This window comes from Ambystoma mexicanum, chromosome 7p (assembly GCF_040938575.1).
Source record: "Ambystoma mexicanum isolate Mex_15411 chromosome 7p, UKY_AmexF1_1, whole genome shotgun sequence".
Taxonomy (NCBI): Eukaryota; Metazoa; Chordata; class Amphibia; order Caudata; family Ambystomatidae; genus Ambystoma; species Ambystoma mexicanum.
In genome coordinates, this window is record NC_090939.1 from 448,694,886 (window position 1) to 448,720,159 (window position 25,274).

Genomic DNA, 25,274 nt, shown 5'->3' on the forward strand with positions numbered 1-25,274 from the left:
AACTCCTAGACTTCAAGCAAGGTTCTTTAGGAATCTTAGAATTTATTACCCGCTTTAAACAGATGGCCTTAGACACATCCTGGGCCGATGATGCACTTATCACATTGTTTAGGAGAGGGGTGAGTGAGGAGTTGAAGGATGAATTGGCTCGAGTTCCGAGACCAAACACCTTAGCTGAACTAATCTCATTAACCATGCAGCTGGACTTTCGACTGCAAGAAAGGCATGCAGAGAAGAGGAAAGGGAGAAGTCATCGCTCTGCGCCAGAATTAGTATCCTTCTCTAAATCAGCCACTGCAGACGAACCTATGCAGTTAGGCACTACACGGGGTCCTCTGACTCAAGAGGAACGCGCCCGTAGAAGAAGCCAGGGACTATGCATGTATTGTGGCTCTTCTGATCATACCGTACACGAGTGCCTAGTCGCTCCTCTCAGAAAACCTTTCCATTCGGGAAACGCCAGACCTCAACCGTAAGGGGACCTACGGTCGGGGTAACTGATACAGGTTCCCAATCTCCTACAAGGTTGTCTCCCTCGCTGGACATGGTAGTCTTGCGCGTCACTTTTTCTTTGCCAGATGAAAACATCGTTTCTGTCCCAGCATTGGTTGACTGTGGAGCAGCTGGTTGGTTCATGGACGATTTTTGGGCGAGAAAACTGAATATTCCCCGATCTCCCAAAGCTATCGCAATACCAGTTGAAGGCGTAGACGGAACCCCACTAATATCGGGACCTATCCGAGAACAGACTCACACTTTGACAATGCTCATTGGTTCACATAGGGAGGAAGCCGTATTTGATATAATAAAAGCAGCTCACTACCCTGTCATTCTGGGCTTGCCCTGGTTAAAACTACATAACCCATACATAAATTGGGCAGCCGGTTCCATTTTTTTGGGATCTGAATATTGTACCCAACACTGTCTTACTGAAGGTTCAGTTGGATTTTGTGCTCCTTCATCTAACCCTGTGGCCTCTCAAAGGATAGTAGACCTGATTAGTCCTGTTCCTCCTGAGTATGAAGAGTTTCAGGACATTTTCTCCTCTTCCCAATTTTCTGAACTTCCGCCTCATCGGAGAGATGATTGTTGCATCCGTTTAGACTCCTCTCAGCCACTTCCCTTTGGAAAGATGTACATCCTTTCCGAGAAGGAAAAATTAGTCCTACGGCAGTATTTGGATACCCACCTCAGAAACGGTTTGATTACAGAATCGACTTCCCCTGCAGGTGCATCATTATTCTTCATAGCTAAGAAGGACACGGACGAATTACGTCCCTGCATTGATTATAGGGGTCTTAATAAGATCACGATTCCTGATCGATACCCAATGCCCTTAATACCGGACATCCTAGAAGCAGTAAAAGGGGCAACTATTTACACAAAGTTGGACCTCAGAGGGGCATATCACCGGGGATGAGTGGAAGACCGCATTTCGTACCCCTTTTCGACATTTTGAATACCGAGTAATGCCCTTTGGACTCGCAAATGCCCCGGCAGTTTTTCAAAGGTTCATTGACCATATATTCTCAGACCTCCTTCTTCATACGGTAGTGGTGTATCTTGACGACATATTGGTATTCTCCAGGAATCCTAAAGAACATCACTGACACGTATGTCAGGTGTTACACCGATTACGGAGTAATCACCTCTATTGCAAGCCTGAAAAATGTATATTCCATCAGACTACAGTCACGTACCTGGGGTTCGTTTTGTCCCCTACTGGAATTTCCATGGATCCTCGCAAGGTGACCGCTATTCTGGAATGGTCCTCTCCTAGTTCTGTCAAAGAACTACAGAGATTTCTGGGGTTTTCGAATTTCTATAGGAAATTTATAGCAGGATTTTCATCAATCGTTCTGCCACTTACAAGACTACTCAAGAAGGGAAAGCCTTTTTATTGGACAGAAGACGCCCAGTCAGCCTTTGATACTTTGAAGACTCTCTTTACTTCTGCTCCTCTCTTACGAATCCCAGATCAAAGCTTACCGTTTAGAGTGGAAACTGATGCCTCCCATTTTGCGTTGGGTGCGGTACTTAAACAAGCCTTTACTCACGGACCAGAACACCCTGTGGCCTTTCTGTCCAAGACTTTTTCTTCCTCTGAGATCAATTACACGGTGTTAGAGAAAGAGTTGCTGGCGATCAAACGGGCCTTTCAGGAATGGAGACATCTCCTGTTGGGTTCCCAACATCCCATTGAGGTCCGCACTGACCATCAGAATCTCAAGAGTTTACAATATGCTGAAACTCGTAACAGCCGGCAAGCAAGATGGGCCCATTTTTTCTCTCCCTACAATATCACTTTCACTATAATTCCAGGTAAAACCAATCTTCAAGCTGACGCTCTATCTCGCAGAGATCCGGATTGCAAATCTGGTTTTCAGACCGAGAGATTGTTTCCTCATGCTACGTTCATCTCTATGGTCCAGGACTTCCTCCACTCTGTAGCAGCCCAAACTCTAGTCTTAATGGGCTCCATTAAAGGTCAGGCAGACAAATGGGGACTAAGTCTCGAAGACGGATGTTTCTACCGGGGTCATCAGGTCTACATTCCCTCACTCCTGCTCCGAACGGAAGTCATGCACATGTGTCACGATTCTATGGTTGCTGGACATCGTGGAATAGCCAGTACCCAAGAACTCATACTGAGACATTTCTGGTGGGAAACCTTAAGAAGGGACGTGACTGATTACGTCTCTTCTTGTGTGATCTCTTCTTGTGTGATCTGTTTGCAAGTCAAGGTTCCTCGCAGTAAACCGTTGGGAAAGCTGGCTCTAGCCCAAATACCTACTCGTCCCTGGCAATTGATTTCCACAGATTTTATCGTTGACTTACCTGTGTCTAAAGATCATACAACCATTATGGTAACAGTGGATTATTTCACCAAAATGGCTCATTTCCAGGCTCTACCCTCAGTACCAACAGCTCCACAGATGGCAAGACAGTTCATAGACTCCATCTTTTCCCGGCATGGTCTTCCTGACAGCATAGTGTCAGATCGAGGTTCCCAATATATTTCTCGATATTGGCAACAAGTCTGCTCTGCTTTAGGCATAAAGAGAGCCTTGAGTTCGGGATACCATCCTCAAACTAATGGGCAGACTGAACGTTTAAATCAGACTCTGGAAACGTATCTGCGCTGTTTTGTATCAGCGGCACAGGACAATTGGAAGGATTTGTTACCCTTGGCAGAGTTTGCCTACAATAATGCTCCTCATGCTTCAATCAAAATTAGTCCCTTTCATTGTACCTATGGGTACGATCCTTCCTGCTATCCCTCATCTCTTCTCAGAGCTTCGGCCTTTCCAGATGTGGACGCCCTAATGGGCGACATTCAACAGGGACATCTTTTGGCCAGAACCGCATTACTGGAAGCTCAAGAGCATTCTAAACGTTATGCTGACTTGCATCGTTCATCGACTCCAGTGATTGTCCCGGGGGATTTGGTCTGGCTCTCAGCAAAGTTTCTGACCAGACATCTGGTTCCCTCTGAATTGTCTCCGAAATATTTTGGTCCTTTTACAGTATTGAGAGCAAAAGGTTCTTTGGCTTTTGAGTTACAGCTCCCACCTTCTTGGTCCAGGATCTACCCAGTTTTTCATGTTTCGCAACTCAAACTTCACAAATCGGATCGTTTTGATCGATCTATAAGGGCCTACCCGCCTCCAGTGGCTACTATGGAAGGTCCGGAGTTCGAATTTTCGGGCATTTGTGATTCCCGTTATCATTGCGGTCGACTGCAGTATTTGATCCACTGGAAGGGTTACTCGGTGGCTGACCGTACGTGGGAACCGGCTTCAGCAGTTCACGCCCCCTTACTGGTTCGCCGTTTCCACAGGTGTCATCCGGGCAAACCAGGAGGTGTTACCCTCGGAAGGGGGCATACTGTCACGACTGGCTGGCACCGGCGTTCCCTGTGGCGACGCTGGAGATTGCGTGCACTCGCCGTTTTCCCCTCTTCCAAGATATCTTCTCATCCTCTGGGTTACGGTGCAGTGTTTTCACGTTCACAAGTCAGATGTCCTCTGACGTCATCTCGTTCTCTCACGGATTCCGGATATGGTCCAGCAGAGCCGAAGACCAGAGCGTCGCTACTCTCTACAGACGCTACGTGAGTTCGCAACTAGGGGGTTTACTATTCTATCCCTCCTACCTATGCTTACCTTTCCTTTTCTACTCTTTCTTACAGCCGTACCATCCTGCTTAGCCTTCCCGTTCCGCAGTCCACAGATAGTCGATCCTTTCAGACAAATTAGGTACTTACCCAATCATTATATTGATTCCTCTCGTACCTAGTTCCTTCTCTCATCTCTCGTTACTTATTTCAAATCAGGACTTCGCCGAGGTACAGTGACCCGATCCAGTGATTCCTGAAAAACTTGAGGAGCTGCAGCCAGCGGAGACGCGACCGATCCAGCTTCTCATCCATTCCAGTAGGGTTTTTTCCCCCAGGAGGGTTTCCCTGGGATCCCTTGCACACCCCTTCGGTTCCCTCTTAGGGAGGAGGGAGGTGTTAGGGGCCTCAGGGGACTCCCCAATTGCCTCGTAGACTGCTGCACGAGACAGGTTAGTGTCACATCATTACATGAGCACACAGTCGGGATTTCTCACCCCCCCCCAATTTGACACACCAAAGTGTCGGTATTCTTGATACCCCATCATTTGACACACCAAATGAGCACAATACCATTTCCTCCACTCCACCACTCCAGGCACCATGCCTGAGCTAATGAATGCTCAGCATTGAGCATCCCATGCTCACCATAGAGCAACCAATACTCACACTAACAACTGCTCCGGGCACCATGCCTGAGCTACTACATGCTCACATCACTGCACAGACTCATTCCCTCAAACACACCAGTCAAGAAAATTGAGCATTTAATATGATAAACAAGGGTTAAGCACCACACTTGAGTCCAATAATAAAGCTTACAAAGTCCTTATGGTTGTTTTCCTGTGGAAGAATAATTGGTTAATACAGTGCAAAACATAAACACAACTCACATTAGGTTTTCAATTTCAGTACATATCTCTTGAATTTCAGCACATAGCCAAGACATCAGAACTTCCCATGGACGCACCCATTAGCGCCAGACAACGTCACCAATACTGGCAAAACTCACCACCTCTTTAGGCACCTCAACACTGGGAAATGCATCCCAAACACAATATGCCCTTAGAATGCCATATAGCATAATAACCAACATCACCAACTGCCACAAAATACATTTGAAGTAAACACATCTTCTCACTGCAAGATGTAATGTTGAAATCTTTTGTCATTGACCCACCAATATCCAGCATTGCAATACAGAAATCATGACTTTTTTTTTTTATTTGCATCACTCAATATAATTTCCATGAGCTCGAGACATGCTGCTTCCAACCATAAGAAAATAACAGGCCATGTACAATTGTAATGTCAATGCAACTAGATGAAAAAAAACAAATCCGCCGTATCCTGCAAAATAAACGTTAGCATAGTACCTCATGTCTCCGATGGTTTAGTATGCATTAGGTGCAAAAAAAAACTCTTCAGCTTTGGCAGCTAACACAGCTGATCCACTTGTAAACTTGCACAATACGTTTTTCCGGATGCCACGAAACGAGCACTTTGATCCAAATGTTATAAACATTCCATAGAAATGCGATAGAGGCCGTAACACATTTTGTATTTGTTGCAATCCATTTCCTTGATGGATCCTTCATGCTACGCAGATGAACAGATGCCGCAGACCCGGAAGTACTGCACGTTGCGGGCACGTTGGAAGGTCCTTTTTTCCAATGCAGGACACTTCGTCATGACACGAAGCAGGCTGCTGCGCACTCCAGGAACGTTCGCTCCAACGTTCCAACACAGCGGACCCTCGCCGACACCACCAGCATTCTGATGACATCACCATTACTGTCGGGCACACAGACCCGTACAGAGCTCCTCGCACCAACCGTCGTCGGTGCAGCCAAAGCAGGCATCCCTCAAAGACGCCCAGAAAGTGCAAACCCTCACACGCCACTCGAAAGCTGCTCCAAAAGGTAAAGCCATCAGCATCACTGCTGCTAATATACGTTGCATTCTCTGCTATTGATGCAAAGTTATAATGTGCTGGCCACATTAATCCTCGATATTTCCCCGGCCCCTTACACGCTGTCACAATCGGCCGCTGCTCACTTCAAAGGCCAATTTTAATTACGCTGACAGCCATGCAGCGCTGTCCTGCAGTGTCACTGAGTTGAGCCTTTCACTCATCCATACAGGCACAGCACGCTTACCTTGGGGCCGGGGAGGGGGGCCGGTGGATGCCTCTGTGGTTACTGCTCCTTGCTGGTGGGCAACTTCCTTGCCACTTTCTGCTTCCTGTTAACCGTCCTTGTTTGTACTGCTGCTTTCCTTGTTCTTTTTTTTTTTTTCCTTGCTCCCTTCAGTTTCCAAACATCCTCGTCGCCAATGTTAAGTTGTGGGTTTGGGGTTATAAATAACCACTCATGAGCCTTGTTCTGTTTAGGTATCTTTAGTAAGTCCACAGGAACACAGGTAAGTACATCAGGTATAATACAGGACAAGTTCATAGGATAGAAGCATCCACCGGTCCCCCTGTGCCAAGCTCAAGTTTCCAACTGGCAATAAAGGAACACAGGCACTCACATCCAAACATTCCAACCAGAACACTCCATACCAAATATTCCAGACCCAGGCACACATACATACAGGGAATAGCCACATAGTCAGGATAGGTAAAACACAACATGCCCCCAAAGAGAGAGATACACACGGAGTCAGTTGAGTCTCGACTGACGAGCTGGAAGCGGCTCATTTACTTTATTAGCTTGGTCACGTGGTTCCCCATGTGACCACATCAAAAACCCTTGGGCGATACCATGCCTCCCAACAGGGTAGACACGTAACACTATGTATACTACTTGATTTACTGTAGCTGCTCCTGGTACGTGCAGCCGCTTCAATGTATATTAACCGGCAAGGTTTGGGTGACTAGTTTACGTTTACTCTGCATGGGGGCAAAGACAGTGCACCTCCCCACAATGGAACACTGACCTGTAAGGCCCCAGTCATTTAGCGCCTTCTCGGTGATGGCGCTCGCCTTCGCTTTCTGTTTACTGCACACTATGTCTGCATCCCCGGCCATCCTGTGTTTCATTCACTTCTGCAACTGAGCAGCACTTCCGTAGACAAAACTACACAGGCGGCGGTAACCAATGAAGTCTGCACTGTGCAATACTTCCTACTGGAGGAGGTTCTGGTCTGTAGAGCATTCGGATGCTCCCAGAAACCATTCGGCCATTTTGAAATAATGACATTACTATTACTCATAAATATGCCGAACGCCCAATTTCGCCTAATCAAAAGAATATACAGCTAAACAATGATTTGACATCGCTACACTTCGTCTTATAAAATAAATAGCAAGTACTATAAACAACAGGGCGGTTAAAGGATAGCAGAGTAATATACAATTCCAATGTAGGTCATTCTACTAGTTTACTGTGTTGTTCCTAGGGCAGTCAGTTACACGTGGGGAATGAGATTTTCCAGCTGGCTGCAAAAACGTGTACGTTTAATACGAAATCGGGCACGCGTGTCCCTCTTCTATGTCAAAACTTGGAGTCCAGCAGCAACTCCCAGTCCCCGGTGACGTTGGAGTGCCAAAGTCCCCCTGCAGAGCGGGCGGGGCGAGGTTAACCCGCCTGTTGCTGTGTGCTTGGACGAACCGAAAATCCGTGCGCCATTGGTCAGTCATTCCAAGGATCAGCGGGGCGCGATGGACAAGCTGAAGTCAGTGCTGAGCGGCCAGGACCAAGAGCAGGAGGACCGAGGTGGTCTATCCGATGTAAGATACCCACAAGTCCAACATCTTCCACTGAGTTAGGAAGTTTGCGCGAGCCCCGTCACTCACTGCGCATGCGTGCTGTTCTGTTTGTTGTGAAAGTCTTATCAGTCTAGGCAAGGCACAGACAGTATCAGAGAATTCCACAGTTTAATTCGTCCCAAGATCGGTGGTATATAGTGAGTGCTCTCCTTTATGATGATGCCCACCCATGAAGCAGTGTCGTTTGTTTTTGCCCATTTGTGAAGAAGTCGGTGCACCTGCATGTGTGCATGAGATGCAAAGTTATATAGGGCTCTGCATCAGTGGTCTTCGAACTATGCGGTGGGGGATATCCTGGTTGGGGTGGGATAAGGCTCGTTAAAAAAGGAGTATGGCGAATGCTTTTAATAGAAAATATTAGCAACTCTGGTATTTGGGGAGGGAGGGGCACAACAATATGTGTATTCACGAGGGGTCTCTGCATAAGAAAAGTATGGCTGCCCTTGCTCTACAGGTCGGGGATGTAGACCGGCAGAATTAAATGCATGCAAAAAAAGAAATCGCTCAACGCGGGATGGTGCATTTTTTTTAATTCGAGCTACTTATAAAGCACGAATTATGTTCACATTATTAATGTATTTTACCGTGTTTACGTTAGTTATGTGCATCACCCAAAAGATGACTGCAACTTAGTCATAGAACCATGCGGAATTTTTTTGTTTTTATATCTTGATACATCCGTTTTCTCATCTTTAATGATCCGTTCCGGATTGATGTGCAGAGGCCTATTTCCTGTTAGACGATCTCTATATACCGTAGAACCAACTACTCCTGTCAGATTGAAAGAGTACCACCAGTGTAGTTTGTTGGTCAGAGGAGCTGCAGCGACCAGTCTCTTTACTCTGTCCATTTGCCTGGAGGCGGACTTTACTACAAAACCACCGGACACACGCGGAGCGTCGCGGAGTGCGGCAAGTGTGTTGTTCGTGTTGCTTGGGGAGCGGTGGGACGTGGAGAGACTGAGCTCGTAGTCTGCAATACATTGCAGGTAAGACTTAACTAAGCTCGTAAGAAACTTAGTGTGGAGCACAATCTTCTCCGTGGCTCGTGTGCATATCCAGCACTATAATCCTAATCACATGCCCTAGCGCTCCTTACTAACCTCAGTGAAATTGCGGCCGCGACTGCGGGGCGTTGCCCTTTGAACGGCCTCAATTCACAACGTAAACTCATCAATCCTCCATCTCGAGATCCTGCCGTGACTGCGGGGCAAGACCCTTTGAACGGCTGTGACTCGTGTACGTGGGGGCTGCATCTGGGAATGATCGTGCGACGACACGAGGAAAAATAAATTTTAAAAAAAAAACTATAAATAAACAGCTTCAAAATAAGGCATTGGTGTCATAACCATTTGATACCATTTGATACTAAGTGCTTGAAGAGTGTGGCTGCTGGATGCAAACCGGTGGATATTTTTTGCGATCCAAAATGTCCACAAACTTGAAAACATCAAGTACGTCTCTGACTTTGAAATCTACACCTAAAAACATCACGAAAGTCAATATTTTGAAGAGAAAGGTGCGCAATCAATCCTTGGACACTGCCAATAAGAAATCCTGCGAAGGAGATATCCGCGACTTCTGCACATTGGCGAAATTTAATAAGGAGAACATCCCTGTCACTCACGACACCTCCATAACGGACACACAACTTAGAACGGCTGTGGAACAAATATCAACAGAGACAGAACACATTACGATCAATTTATCAAGTGTCCACAGTTCTCAACATAAACTCGAGAAATATAAAGTTAGCAAAACTGGGTCACTTGATGCATGTTTAAAACCAAGGCAACTAGATGTGCCAGTTATTCTAATTGAAGATCAGGCTCAGTCTGACAATGGAAAACAAAAAACATCTAACTCACCTAATAACTTAGAGCTTGACAAAGTCTCCGAGGGTCTAAAAGATGAGAGACAAAAGATCACCCTATTAGTACCAAAGAACAAGGAGTCACAGCATGGTGAACAAGGGTCGTGCTTGAATCCTGATTACCAGTATAACGAACAAAATGTTATTTCAACCAAGTTGGTTGCTATCGACCTAGAAGAGAGAGAAGAAGGGTCGAGCTTACTTTTGGATGAACTGTCAGCCATAGCTTCGTCATCTATGTTTTCGGACCAGAATAACAGTCTGTACAAATCACCAAGCTTATATGACAATTCAGAAAACACGGTACACATGTCCTTAGCTGGATTAGCAAATGAAGGGAAAGTGTCTCCCCATTTTAACAATAAAAAGTCTCCATGTGCAAGATCAATACAGGAACCACTATCCCAATACAATATGTTGGAAATTACCCTTAACTCAATGCATATGACAATAGTCACATTAACGAAGCTCTTTGAATCTCTGGACTCCAAACTAGTAACACAAGCCAAGCAATTGGATCAACTAGTTACATGGATGCACAATTTAACAACTAATCCAGCCATTGTGCCTAGGAGTCCAAATAAACCTATTTTGACTGCTGCGTCCAAAGAAAAGGCTTATTCCAAATTACCGGAAATTAATCATGTGATTAAAGAAGTTCTTCTCCAAGATTCTTTACACAAATCTGTCATGATTATTGAAAATGCGATAGAACAATCGCAAGACCAGATTCAGGATGCTGTATGCATACCTGTCCAGCAAAGGGATGACGCACCCTCCATTGCGTATACGCAATCGAACCATGGTAAGTCAACTGCTGCCATAAAAGATAAGAAATCGTCAGAGATTCCTAACATAGCAATGTACAATTTATTTCAAAATACAAACTCAATTAAAGATAAAACCAAAGACTGTGGTTTAAATTGCAAAAAAACTAAAAATCAGGAGCGACTGGCAATACGTTCAAGGGTCAATATTAAACACCTCATTAAACGGCTCATTCCGAAAATGAAAGTCAACTCAAGGATACCAACTAACAAGCCCGCCAAAAATTCCAAAAGTAAAAGTATTGGGCTACCATCTGAAATCTCTGACAATATTGTCAAAGACTATCTACCGTTGAATCAACTGATTACCACTATAGAAGACAATGAAGTGTCCAATGAAACAATGAAAAAAGATGTGCAAATCGATCCAGTGACGGCTCAACTTCCAACTCAAGATGCTCAAGCTCAATCCCTAATAACTAAACAAGTAAGCATCACCCAGGCGTTGACCCCATGCAACCCAATGTCGACAACACAGATGGTTGGTGACCCATTTTTGGGTAGCTGCTCTAAACGAGATGCATTGAACAGTGTCAATCATGATGGAGAGAATTGTTCTATACTGGCTGATATTAAATCTCAGATTGAGAATTCGATAAAGAACTACCTTGAGCTGCAACAATCAATGAAAAGCACACTTCAGCCAAAAAATAATCGGCTAACCGTGCCAACACCCATTATAAGTTCTCTTGATGTAAATTCCCAATCTTTACAACAAGATCAAGCTACTCAAGGAACTAATGTGAAGTCTCAATCTCTACAACAAGTTCAAGCCACGCAAGCAATTCGACAAGTCCGAACAACTCAGCAGTCTCAACTTGCCTTGTATCACCAAGCGGTGCAGCAGTTGTTACCAAGCACTACCCAAAATGCCAACTTAAAGCGTGATACATCAAATGAGGAAAGAAACCATCCTCATTCGCAAGAGTCTTTTACTCAACAGGAGATAACTAAAAAGTTCAATAGTCATCATCTCCAAGGCAACCGTGAAAGACAACATCTTCAAATATGTCAGAAACAGCATCCAAAAGAAGCCAATATAGACACGCAAATAGCGAAAGCAATTGAAAGTTACTTTAACTTGAATATCAAGCAACTACTTCCATCTATTAAATCTACTACAGAAGTGGATCGAGATCTTATAGTAACCAAACAGCAAGAATTTGGAAAAAGACAGGAACCGGCTATTCAGAAAGAGAATAGTGCCAGGGGTGGTATTGGATCAAAGGCAATAAATAAACAAAAATGGAACAATCATCATAGACTGATCCTCAAATGTCGACCGGCTCCATACCCGGACTATGTACTCAATCGATCAAGCATTCTAGCAATATGTGAAGATATCGATGCGCTTCATGACATAACCTCAATTGATATTGCTCAAGTCGAATTTCTCAAAGATCACGATCAATCTATGGTGAGACTTTGGCTTCCTTCAAATCTGACAAGAAATGCTTTATGGCAAGCCCGAATGGATCTATTTGCCTTGGGATTTGTGTTAGCCAGAGATCCCACGTGTTTAGACGAAAGAGGGAACATAACCCTAGAATCCAAAAATAACTACATGGAACAATATGACCAGGAAAATTGCATCCATACTACCGAAATCACCAACTCAAAACCAGCTAAAATCCATCAAGCTTCGATCTATGATGAAGAAGAAAAATTATAACAAAGAAATGAACCAAGTACAATATCTCTAATTAGCTGGAATACGTGTGGCCATAGCCATCTATTACGCCACAGTGCAGATGACTTATTACCCCATGACATTATATTGCTGCAAGAAACATGGCTAACCAAAAGACCTACATGGGAGGAACATACTGTAATATTAAATCCAGCTATCTCAAGGCAATCTGGAAGACCGTCCTCAGGGCTGATGATAATCACCAAGAACCATAAGAACTGGAGCCTAAGTGATTGGGCCTCCCCAAATCCTTACCTGCAACTGGTCAGATTGAATATGAGAGGTACTGTTTTTGCTTTACTCAACATCTATCGGAATCCGAAAGGCATTGGGGATGACAATTTCTTTTTGGAGCTAGAACTCCTTTTGAATTTGATCTCAGACGCATCTGACATCACTTCAATTATTGTAGCTGGAGATTTAAATTTGCAGCTTTTACCTAATCACAACTTGAAATACAACCTCATTTGTCTAAGATTGAAGACCCTAATGAAAAATCGGAATCTGATCATGTGCAATGGTTCAATATCTGGCGACTTAGTCCCTAAAACTACCTGGTCTAGAGGAACTGCTTCCTCCATAATTGTCTATGTCTTTGTGGATTCACTCACCTTCCATAATGCGCTTACTTTTCAAATTCTGCCACAAACCAGCAGTGATCACAATGTCCTGAACTTAAAATGGAATGTCAAAATGAATGTGCCAAATGCCAACCAAAGATTCGAACATACAGTGTCAACTAACAATGCCCGTTCAAGATTGGTTTGGAATAGGAAGACCTTGGACGAATACTGCACAACAATTGAAGCAAACATACATAGTGATTACACAGCACATCTTCATCTATTTGAAGTTGTCTATAAGAATCGCAAACTTGACTTTGCAAAACCCAAGCATCAAAGCGACTTGATAGTACAACAAAAAAAAACTACCTTAAGGAAAAATAGAAAGGCAATTTTACGTTCTAACTGTGTCGATAAATATCAAAAGGTAAAATCACTCAATTGTCAGTATACTAACTGGCTGAAAGGACATCGCTCTCTCATGTACCACAAAGATGGCGAATCCATGTTGCATAATAGTATGAATAAAAACACTGGTCAAATGTGGGCTCTGCTCAATGGTGCCTTAAATTCAACACAAAAAGCAGCTCAAATAAACGGAGTAAGCAAAAATCAATGGATCAATCATTTTACCAACATGTACCAGAAAGAACTGTGTCAACCAAGTAATGTCGCCAGACAGAATTACAACTATACTGGGCTCCAAATTGAAGAAGAGGATGTATTACTCTATATAAAAAGGCTCTCAAATTCACGTGCACCAGGGCCGGATGGTATGAGCAACTTCATGTTCAAACAAGCACCAACACAATGGGCCAAGGTACTGACGTTAATCTTCAATCAAATCATCAACAATGCCACTATTCCAGCCTCATGGAAAAAGGCCATCATTATACCAATTTTCAAAAAAGGAGACCGTTCACTTCCAAAGAACTATAGGCCCATCTCACTATTAGATGCTTCTGGTAAGTTGTTTTCAAAATTCATCTTAAGAGACTTTAACAAATGGACACTTGAAGCAGATGCTAGAGATCCCTTCCAAACCGGATTTGTAGCCGGTATGGGAACTTCCATTAACCTGCTCACGCTAACAGCCATTATTGAGCATCATAAAGCAATCAAACAACCACTATATTTCATCTATATAGATCTACGAGCCGCGTTTGATTCTGTGTCACGCGAGCTCTTAATTCAAAAACTAACTCGATCAAGATGTCCAAGTTATATTATACACCTTATAGAAGACTTGCATACAAATAACTCAATACAAATTCGTCTCACACATGAGGGAAAACTATCTCAATCAATCAAAACATTTCGTGGAGTAAGACAAGGCTGCACCCTAGCATCAGCCCTTTTTAATTTTTTTATGTCTGATGTTGGCCAGTCCTTTGAAAACATCTTCATTGATCCTCCAAAATTGAAGAACAATGCCATTCCTTTCCTGATGTATGCGGATGATTTGGTGATTATGTCCAAAACACCGAAGGGGCTTCAAAAGTCTCTCGATGCAATCATCAATTATACTAATAACAACCATCTAAGCATCAATCGTGAGAAAACTAAGGTGATGATCTTCAACGGTAATCGCAAATCATCTAGAACAACGCTCAATTGGAATATTGAGGGAGAAAATCTCAAAATAGTAAGCCACTACACCTATCTGGGTGCCCAAATATTCTCAAAAGATCAAGCCATGACATACAAACAACAACAACATGATAAGGTGATTACTTTTATTCAGCAATCGAAAATAATTCTAAGGAAATACGGAAAGTTCACTCTGGCCCCGGTCCTATCATTCTACAATCAAAAAGTCTCACCAATTTTGTTATATTCATCAGAATCAAGACCGGTCATGTCTGACAAATTTTGGAATTCCTTAGAATCAAAGTACTGGCGCAGTGTTCTCCAGCTGCCATCATCAACACCATTAGCCCTCATTAGACATGAATTGGGACTCATTTCCTTACACTTTAGATACATATGGCTAATAATAGCGTTATTCCGGAAATGCTTATTGGCATGGAAAGATACAACGGTCTTGGGAATACTGTCTATCTATATCTTTGGCTCAAAAGATAGCTTCATAAAAAAATGGCGAAACTTAGTCATTGATACGTTGGCGTTGATTGATGTCTCTCTATCTAGTTTACTTCAAAATCCAGATCACATCAAAACAAGATTATTTGGAATGGATTGGAATAGCACCAGAGACAAATGCACCAAGTATCGTGATTATGATCCGACAACCTTCACACAAAAGAAGCACTCGTATCCAGAACGCTACCTAATTAAATCTCCATCTAGCAAATATCGGAATGAGCTACTACGGCTAAGACTCAATTTATGGCCAACGAGACAGGTGTTGGCCCGTCGCAATCTCATCAATAAAGAGCAAGCGTTCTGCAGATTTTGTCAACAACAAGAAATCACTGAAACATTGAGACATCTACTTACCGAATGTGAATTCCTTCTACATTCCCGCGTCAAATATTTTAAACATCTCACTGAACCATTTGGGGTCACTACATCTGACGTACTATGGAGAACCATATACTCTGGGATATCAACAGCTGTGTCAATCGGGGCAATGGCCTTTCTAAAAGAACTGAAGATTGAACAAATTCAACCAGAATAACAATATGATTAACATAGTATTAAACAAAAAAATAGTGTCTCCAGAAGGTGTGACCCCTCGCTAAAAAGATATGCACATATACTTGTCATATATAATTTATGCTTGGTTTTGTTTGTCTATGCTTATTTCTTTTCTTTTATCCCTTCCTTTTTAAAAAAAAAAAAAAGTTTTTATACCCTAATTCATTTATATTGAAAAGTTGTATATTTCAACTATATCAATAAAAAAAAAAAAAAAAAGAGTACCACCAGTTCAGAGCCCCACGTTATTAACGTATTACATTTACATGTATAATGCTGACTAGTTCTAGTAGGGACAGTTATTACGCTATTAAAGGCCAGGTGCACATATCATGTTATGTCATTGGGGGTTTATATTGCACACCGTTGCCGTTTGCGTGGTCCAGGCGCTCTGGTGCTCGGAAAGAGAGTGGGTGTATTTGGGTAGTTGAGATGAGGGAACATGCAATATTGCTTTTCTCTTGTGTTGAATGAAGCGTGCTGACCGAAGTACCCTGAGCTCTATAAGCGTGTGAGTTTGTTGGTCGTGTATGTTTCAAGCATTTATGCGTTTGTGTTCAAACATAGAGCTTGTATGTCCACATTGTTAGGGACGCATTGATTTGGGGGGCTATGGCATGTCAGTCTTTTGTATGTGTGTAGTGTTCTGTTTGCCCTCCGGCAAAAGGGCTATTAAGACATCTGTGGGTAGCTTAGTTGGTTTGCATATGTCGAGTTTGAGCTCGTAATTTGAGTGGTCAGTGGGTAGGGTAGGCAAGGCTGCAGGGAGACATAGGGGAACGCGTTCTGTTTATTTGCATGCATTTTGCGGATTCCTCATGCGCCAGTCAGGACTTGTGCAGTATACCTGTTTGAACTAGGACAGAGATAGGGTTGGTATACCGCGAGGCAGCCAGAGCGAACATCTGTGTCGTGTGAGTTGCATATTGGTGGTGGGGGGAGGTCCGTATGGGATTGCCATGAAAATTGGTAAATTCCCAACTGCTTGCTCTGTTATGTACTCTGTTAGCGTAAAATGCCAATGGGCTTCTACATTTTCCTAGTTGATTGGACATTGAAAAGGCAGGTCTTTAATGTTCTAGTCTAAATTGGCCACTATGTTGGGGAAAATCCATCCTCTGCCTCTCCAGTGTAGCACCTGGTCTCTATTGGTACATTGTTGCGGAATCTTAACATCCTTTTTGGTTGGTGTTTGGGGACCTTTTTTCAGATGAATTCAGCTCCAGAGCTCTGTGGGCAATGCAGAGTCCCTTCAAGTGGTTTCTTTTTTTAACTGCCAGCCAGTGGACATTTGTTGATGCTGTTTGTGTTTTCAATCCTTTTCGATTCTGACCTATAGCCTCACTGTTGTATATGTGTTGAATTTCATTGTTAGGTACAGGGTTCTAAATAAGGATTCGATGAGCGGGGGATCTGGGTGTCAGACATTCCCAAAGTAGGTAGGAGCTACCGCTGGGTAACAAGGAGCGAGTACACAGTGCACTGCAAATGTAACTTCCACATAAGATGCACACTTTTACTTTTGCCCATTATGTATGATTCATTCTGTTTAAATTTGTCCAGATTCTTCTTTTATGTACATTATCAAACATTCAAAGTTAATGTGTGACACGGATGTTTGAAAGCCACTATTTGATCTGGAGGGGACAAACGTATCTCCTGGTAAATGTTGTTTTTACGCTAACTAGACTCTCGTAGGGTAGAATCCATAGCTAAATAGGCCCCAGCAATTTCGAACCCTGCAGTTAGATCGCCTTTCTGAGTTATAAGCGGTTGGCGTAGTTGATTCTTTATAAAACCTTTAATATGAAGCCAATGGTCCGAATGACAGAATGTGTCTGCCTGCACAACGATGACAGAAGCATTTCGTTATTAGTGCATTGATTTGTGGTTCAAGCAAGTCCATTGTTCACAAGGATCCCAAGATTCTTGATTATGTTTGAGGTAATTGGACAAGACTAGGGGTATGCAACTTTTCTCTCTACAGATGTTTCTTCATTTCAACTCTGATGATCCTTCAACACTGGCTATGCTGGCTAGGGTTGATGGGAGTTGTAGTCCAAAATATCTGGAGAGCCAAAGTTTGCATGCCCCTGCCCTAGACCAATATAGTTGTGCTGCACTGGGTAAAGTGATATAATTTCTGCTTTTTAAGTTTTTGGTTATCCATGTGCTCACCTGTGTAATGCTCTTGGTTAAGGGTGGTGTTGGTCTCCTAGATGCTTGTCTTTTTGAAGAGGACTTTTGTGTTGTCTGCATAGTTCCAGCAGGTAAGTCTGTGCTTTTTTATGAGCCTCAAGAGTGGTGATGGGCTTGATTCTTGCAGGACTCCACAGGTTTTCTTTGATTTGGATCTGAAAGTAGGAAGCTAGGTTATTTCTGTCCTGTCTATGAAGAAATACGTCATCCGCTGTAGTCTTGTATAGTCCAACTTCTTCCAGTCTCATGATTAAGGATCCATGATTGACGAGGTCAAAAGCTACTGTGATATATCTAAAAGCATGAAGGCCAAGGTGATGCTAGAAGTGCTGAATCTGTTCCTCCCGTCGATCCCTATTTGTCCATGATCTAGGATGTTGTTGGACTCTACGTGTTCCAGGGTTTGGCTGTATCCATGGCTTTCTAGGAGTTTATCTGGTTGTTATAGTTGTGATAGGTTAATGGGGGTCGTTCGGATCTCCAGTTGCATTTTTGAGGAGTCTTTCAACGAATGCCGGCTTGAACAATCTTGATAGAGTTCTTATGGTTCTATGTTATTTTTTCGACAGGAATTCTGCCAAAGTACTGTACTTCACTGGAATTCTTTTTTTTTAAATGTTGGGGTGTCCCAGAACTACCCCCTTTCTCCCCCACCCATCACCCCTCGGTCCCCGTTCCCTACACTAATTCCCCTGTCCTCCTTTATAATACGAGTTTTATTTGGCAGAATTCTGTTGTAGTAAAGCGCTTAGGCAGAATTCCTGTCACAAAAAATGACTGGATACTGTTCCTATTTCCAGTAAAGAGTTCACCAGCTTGTGAAAATAGCGCACCAGGCGTTATCCAGCCAAGCACAATGTCAAGAGGCAGTCGACATGGCAACAGTCAAGCAATATAAAAAACATTCTGTTGCAAGCACCCCTACACAGCAGCTAAAGACAATGTGTGCATCTGTTATTTACAATGCTTGCATAGGTGACTCTTTGCGCCACAGATCACATGGCTAACAAAACAACTCAATGTACATCCTAAAGGTAGTCGAAAGGGCAGCGACTGGAAGGCTGATGTGACAGGCTATCTGTTTAGGGAAAACACGGAAATAAATGCACTTGCATGAGTTCAGTAAACTATTCTGATTGAACATTAAGTCCACCTAAACAAAAACAAAGTAAACACGTCAAAACCAGAACACAACATTTGACAAACGCCTACCCCCCACCCCAGTTCCCCCAAGTCACAGTGCAATCTAATGCCAAAACGATTCAATGTGCGCTTGTGCAGTTACAGTGGCATATGGCATAATTGGACAGTGCCTGCATCAAAGTGCATATTGCCATTCCCCTTCCCCTAAGGATCCAGACGTGAATTCCCCACCGCCCACAATCTGCACTCCTCTGCCTAAACATAAAAACGGACTCTGGGGTTGGTGTGGCCACTAAAGCACACATCATGCCCATCCCTGGTACCTCGGGGATCCTCACTGCTCCTCTAGGGGGACTGATCAGGAAGCAGCCACTCCTACCTGCCCCCTGCAAGGAAACAGAGACCACTCTGTCAGAGGGTGCATCCAGCCCTTACCACGGGCCATTTCGATGTCCATGTGGCTATAAGGGGGCAGGCCCTGTACTTGTGGGCCAGCCCGCCTAGAAAGCACTCCAAGCGCAGGAACAGCTTTTTGATGGCTGCATAATTTTGACTTTCTTAGGGGAAGATCAACGGAAAAACCACTGATATAGCCCCCAGGGAAGGAAAACAACATTTGTCCATCTTGTCGTGTAGACACCCATGCTTCAATCAAGGCAGGGATTTGAGGTTATGTGCCCCCCTCCAACTTTTCCCTGCTGGTGTTAGTGGTCCTTGTTGCTTCCCAGGTGTGGCCCAACCCATACTACCTAAAACACAGTGTATCTGCCGCCCAACTCGAACCAACAAGAATAACTATATCGGGGAACCTGAGGCTACGCTAACCACTGCCCAGTGTCCAGAGATCACCTGCCTCAAACATATCACCACCCTTCCCTCCATGAGTCACTGCACCCTTGCCCGGCTGGTTGTGTCAATAATCGCTGGTATTTCGATCACATACCTCCCTCGCCCTTCACAATGCCTTTCCTCCGAGTCGGTCACTTCGAGACTGTAATGACAACAGGACAGACCATCCCCACCTTGTTTTTTAACACACTGTCTTGTAAAGTCTCAAAAAGCCTTATCGCTCAGCTGCCATCCGTTTCATCCACAATCGCCACCTCCAACAAGAGCAGCATCTGCTTCCACCCACAATCGATCAGCTGGAGGGGCTGGGTGACTCCATAGTTACTTTGTCTGATCCTGTTTGTCGCGGCCCTCTGCTCGTTCTGTTACTGTCTGACCTCCCATTCCTTTGAGTGGACTCCAACCAGTCCCAGACATCTTGTGGATCCTGAATCCGCACCATCTTCAGGTTAGCTGGAAAACACATCATATATGTATATCCTTTGTGTCTCAGCTTTCTTTATTCAGCATCATAGAACCTAGTGAAGTCTAGGAAGGTCATAATCTTAGATGTGCCCATTTGGTATTCTGAATGCCGTCTGGCATCTTGCAGGGTAGCATCCCTGTCTCTGAAATTAATGAAATTAAGGGAGTGCTCCTACCGCTGGCCTTCTCTTGGGACCTCTGGGCTCTGTCGTTCGAGAACCATTTAGATGGCACCTTTATCTTCAAGGTATCCACAAACAACTTCTCTCGGAGCAGCTCCATGCTGAGTCTTTCCCTGCAATATCCACCCCAAGAATTTGTATATTACTTTGTCAGGAAAGGTCTTCAGAGTCCTCTGCGCGGATCTCGAGGGATCGAGTCGTTGCGCCCAGTGCATCCACTATGGCCGGTAGCACTTCAATAGTCTTCCGCCTCTCCCACTCTATTTTCTACTTCCGCCACCCTCTTGTTAACCTTCCTGAGGTCTGCTCTGACCAGGGACACTTCCATGCCTGCTGTCTGTACCTTAGTTTCCAAGGAGGACCTGGCGTCCTGTATAGCCGCCATCGGGTTCTCCATGGAGAGTTCACTGCCTGCCCCTGTCTCCATTATAGTATTGCCTGCAGGATTTGGCACAGATTTGGGTCGTCCTCCTTTGGGTCCCATACATTGTTAAAGTTTTTGCTGGTGGTGTTGACCCTTAACCATGGTGATTATTGCGCAGTACATACACCCAGTCTTTCATCCAATCACAGGTGGGCCTTTGGGTGTTCGCATGCCAAATGCTGGTCCTCCAGGCTGCACAATCTGTGCAGTAGGAAAGGGGAGTGTGTTCCCCAGCAAAATAAACAAACCGGGTTCGAGTCCCTTTAGCGCATGTGTGAGGGGTGCCCTGTGGGCCCTCTGATCCGTGAGGTACGTTTCTTTTTATAAACCTTTATTTAACACAATAGCAGACATGTTACATTCTTGACCATTTATGTACATAGAGATGCAGAAGATTGGTTAATTATTAGCACTGAGGTGCGATACCAACGCATGACAGTGGCTAACATTTCGGTTATTGCTAAATGTTCATTTTGTGTGACTGATGTATGCAGTTGTCCTCATTTCCTCATGAGTTCGTGAGAGGTAGCCTCGGAGAGGTCCCCAAATGCCTAACGGTCGAAAGCCGGTTAAGACTCTAGTTGTGTAACCCTCCTCCTCCCTTTCGTTAGTGTAGGTCAGCTATTGGAGCCACTCCAGGGCGCCGGGAGTTATTTCAGGATGCATTTTTTAGCAATCATGCAACCCAAGTTAAATAGCCTGCAAATTTCACATTGACCTTTCTGATGTCTCCCAGGAGATAATTACGGGGCGATAGCAATGGGGATATTTGAATAATTTCGTGTAATATACCTGCGGCCTGCCAAAACTGGGCAATCAAGGGGTAATCCCAGTACATATGGAATGAATCAGCATCCTCTTTGCCGCACTTCATGTATTCGACACTCGCATTCGCATTCGGTGTAAACTTCGAGACACGGGCAGGGTTGTAGTGCAGTCGATTCAATATCTTACATTGGATTAGCCGAAACTTTACATTGAAGGAGACCTTTCGTCGGGCAATACTACTGTGCCCATTGGTCATCCTTTATTTCAGCGTTCAGCTCTTTCTCCCATTTCTCCTTTACCCTTATGGCTGACTTTTGGCTGGACTGGCACGCTCTGTATAGTCTAGAGATAAGCCTTATGGGGTTCCCAACGCCCATGATCATTTCCACTGGTGCACACACCTCAGGCTCGTGTGGGAACGAAGGCCATCTGCGACGTGCTGCCGCTCGCATCCTAAGATATTGCAAGGATCTGATCAGGTTTCTCCCCAGTTTGGCCTGAAGTCCCCAAATGAGACAAATAACCCATTTGGGAACAAGTCGCCCAACGTCCTCTCCTCCCCCGGGTCCCACATGTTCTTAATGTTGTCATAAATCGGGGGAAGCCCTGGGCAGTTCCCTAAGGGAGCAGCACGCTGTACGAGGAAGACACATCCAATCTATTAAGCAATCGGAACCATGCGTTCATTGTTAAGCGCACTGGGTCGAACAAGCAGAAGTCTTCGTGCCGGCCCCCTAGGATTATTGACTTCAGGTTTGACGGAGCAGCACTGTGGGACTCCAGATCCTGGTGTATCGGACCTCGGTCCACAGTATACCAATAGCCAGCATATTGCGCCTGCGCTACAATGTAATATAATTCAAAGTCTGGTGCTGCAAGGCCCCCCCTGATCATATGTCTCTGCCAACGCGGCCCATTTCAGTCGAGGCATGCCCCCCACCAACAGTTACCAAAGACTAGTCTATTCAAAAACCTTTGCCCAGGGGCCAAATAGGGATATTGCTAAAGTAATACAACAGTTTGGTGACCACCACCATTTGAGTAGTGAGAGCCTACCGTACAGGGACAGTGGAATCTTTGTCCATAGTTGTAGCTTTACCACCAGGGCTTCCAAATAGACCTTGTGGTTGTCAACAAACGGCGTCCGGTGCGAACGTGAAATCACTATACCTAGATACGTGAACCGACCCGGGACCCATCTGAATCCTGATAGACATGTTGGAATGGGGGTGGCATCGGTCAGCGGAAACAGTTCTGACTTGGCCTCGTTTATACGGTACCCGGAGAAGGTTATTCTACGGAATCGAAGGCCTGCTCTGCATCCAGCGAGACCACCACCGCCATAAGCTCTGTGTTATCTCCCAGATAAATCCAGAATTGTCTGCGTAAATTAAATGCGATAGACCGCTTCGGACTAAATCCAGATTGGTCTGGGTGAACCAGGGACGACATGTATGGAAGTAAGCGGGTGGCTAGAATTTTAGCGACGACCTTAGTGTCGGCATTCATCAGAGACAACGCCCTGTACGAGGCCATTTCTGATGCGGGTCTGTTCAGTTTTAATAGAACCGTGATGACTGCCTCTGATAGCGTGGGCGGCACATGGCCATTTAGTAGGGATTCTTCCCAGACCAATAATGATTTAGGTGCCAACAAATGCCGCATTTCCTTATACAGCTCTATGCCTATGCAGTCGGGGCCTGGGGCTTTCCCAGATGCGTCCGTGATTTCCCCCAGTGTTACTGGTTGATTGGACCTCTCAGACGAGGCACGGGCAGTTCTCAGAGAGGGACGGTTCCTAAGTATTGAGCTAGGTCATCGTCTGTGCATGTATCTATATTGCCGTACAGGACCTCATAGTAACACTGACATTCCAGATTGATCTTCTCCTGTGTGGTTAGCATGCAGCCCGGTCTATCCTTGGCTGAGCATCATTTACTGACGAATAATACGTTTATTCCCGCACCCCTGTATTGCGATCTCTCCATACATCAAGGTGTACCATGCGCCCTGCTCTAGCCAGGTCCCGCTGAGAATCTCTCGAGCAATCCAGCACACAGTCTAGGATTGTATTTAAATCACCCCCCGCATATTCGGGGTGGCAGCCCCCCAAACAGGATCTCCGCCATACATCCATAAAAGTCAGGGTCGGCAATGTTCAGGTCGTATGTATTGACCAGCACAACATTTGCTACGGCCACCCGCCACCCTCCCCCACAATACTACATACCACTTGTCTGTGATGAATAATCAGTATAACCCCGCATATCTCCCCAGCCAGGTGCAAATCCCTTATGTAGTGTCCCCTGTGCATGGGTTTCCTGTAACATTACTATTTTAAGACCATGGCGATTTAGGTATGCAAGTACTTTCCTTGCCTTAATGGGATTATTTAGCCCCCCGACATTCCATGTTAAAAGAGTAATCCTCTCACCCATAAATTGTATCCGTATATATCTGTATCACACCATCTGTGCTTGTATCAGTAATCTCTCTAATAATAGTCAGTTGCCATGTCTGCTTGTTTTCAAAACTTATCAACACTGCTTCGTGCCCCTCAAACAATCCCCCCTCCCGCCTGCCCACTCTCAAATCTTGCCTCATCCCCCACCCTCACCATCTTCACTCAACTTGATGATGTAACCCAGTCAAAACTTTGGTAACTTCCCGGTGTGCATTGTGAACAACCATGGCGCTCTGAAGATGGCGGCGCCACCGTGCCCAGGTCACCACCCCATTATCTGTTCTGGGTGCTTATAGTACAGTTCATTTCTGTTGCCCACAGATGTTTGTGTTCCACGTCAATCACCTCCCCCCTCCCTGTGCCGCCTCCGGCCCGGGATCCAGTTTGAGGATGTTCCTGCACTCTGTGTTGTCAGCGGGATTGATGCTTCCATGTATAACTGCGTCAGACGGGTTGTCGAAGAAGTGTGCCCAGCCCGCCCCCATGATGTATCCGCAGTTTGGCTGGCAATATGAGAGCATAAGGAACTTGGCGCATTCTCAGCAGTTTCTTGACTGGATCAAATGATCTCACCTGAATCTGGATCCCTGCCGCAAAGTCGGGGTATGTATGGATCGTAGCGTCTTTGAATCGAAGAGTGCCTTGTTCTCTGGGTAATTGTAGAATGCGGTCTCTGTCTCTATAATGGAGCACTTTCGCTATGATAGTGCGCGGGAGGGGGCCCAGGTTTCGGGTTAGGGGCGAGTGTATGATGAGCCTGTTCTACCAGAAAATGTGAGTAGAATACCTCGGCCTCAAACAATGTTGTGAGTAAATGTTCCACAAAGGGTTCCATTGGCCCCTTGCATGTCACCTATGGGAACCCCACTATGCGTACGTTATTACGCAGTGAGTGGGACTCCAGATCATCGTACTTTTCACAGACCTTCATATCCGACTCTAGGCTAGCTCTGGCACGATCATGCGGCCGCCCTCCTTTTCCAATTTAGATTTCGATGAACTAATGGTTACCACCACATCAACCACCACATCATCCAGCTTGCTATTAACGGAGAGGAATCCCGCCTGCATTGCTGATAGTAATTGATCTTCCTGGGTATCTTTTCGGTGGGTGTTCGGGTCGTCGTCTTGAGTGTTGGTGTACGAGTCCATGGGGCCTCTTTTCTTCCCCGTGCCCTTCGCCATCTTGACCTCCACTGTGACACAATCTTCAGACTCGCCCTTTGCACTTCTGAGGAGATCCTACATGTAGGATTGTTGCGCGTAAGAGCACACTGC

General features: G+C 44.8%; 2 protein-coding genes across 2 annotated transcripts in view; one reads left to right on the forward strand and one right to left on the reverse strand.

Annotated features, from left to right (window-relative positions):
• Window positions 1–7,226, reverse strand: part of CHD1L (chromodomain helicase DNA binding protein 1 like) — a 1,245,724-nt gene extending 1,238,498 nt beyond the window's left edge. Inside the window, exon 1 of the mRNA XM_069636461.1 lies at window positions 7,058–7,226. Coding sequence (XP_069492562.1) covers window positions 7,058–7,160 — 103 coding nt within the window. The 5' untranslated portion in view covers window positions 7,161–7,226. The remainder of the gene's footprint in view (window positions 1–7,057) is intronic.
• A 379-nt stretch (window positions 7,227–7,605) lies between these two features.
• Window positions 7,606–25,274, forward strand: part of SFT2D2 (SFT2 domain containing 2) — a 289,529-nt gene continuing 271,860 nt past the window's right edge. Inside the window, exon 1 of the mRNA XM_069636462.1 lies at window positions 7,606–7,850. Coding sequence (XP_069492563.1) covers window positions 7,782–7,850 — 69 coding nt within the window. The 5' untranslated portion in view covers window positions 7,606–7,781. The remainder of the gene's footprint in view (window positions 7,851–25,274) is intronic.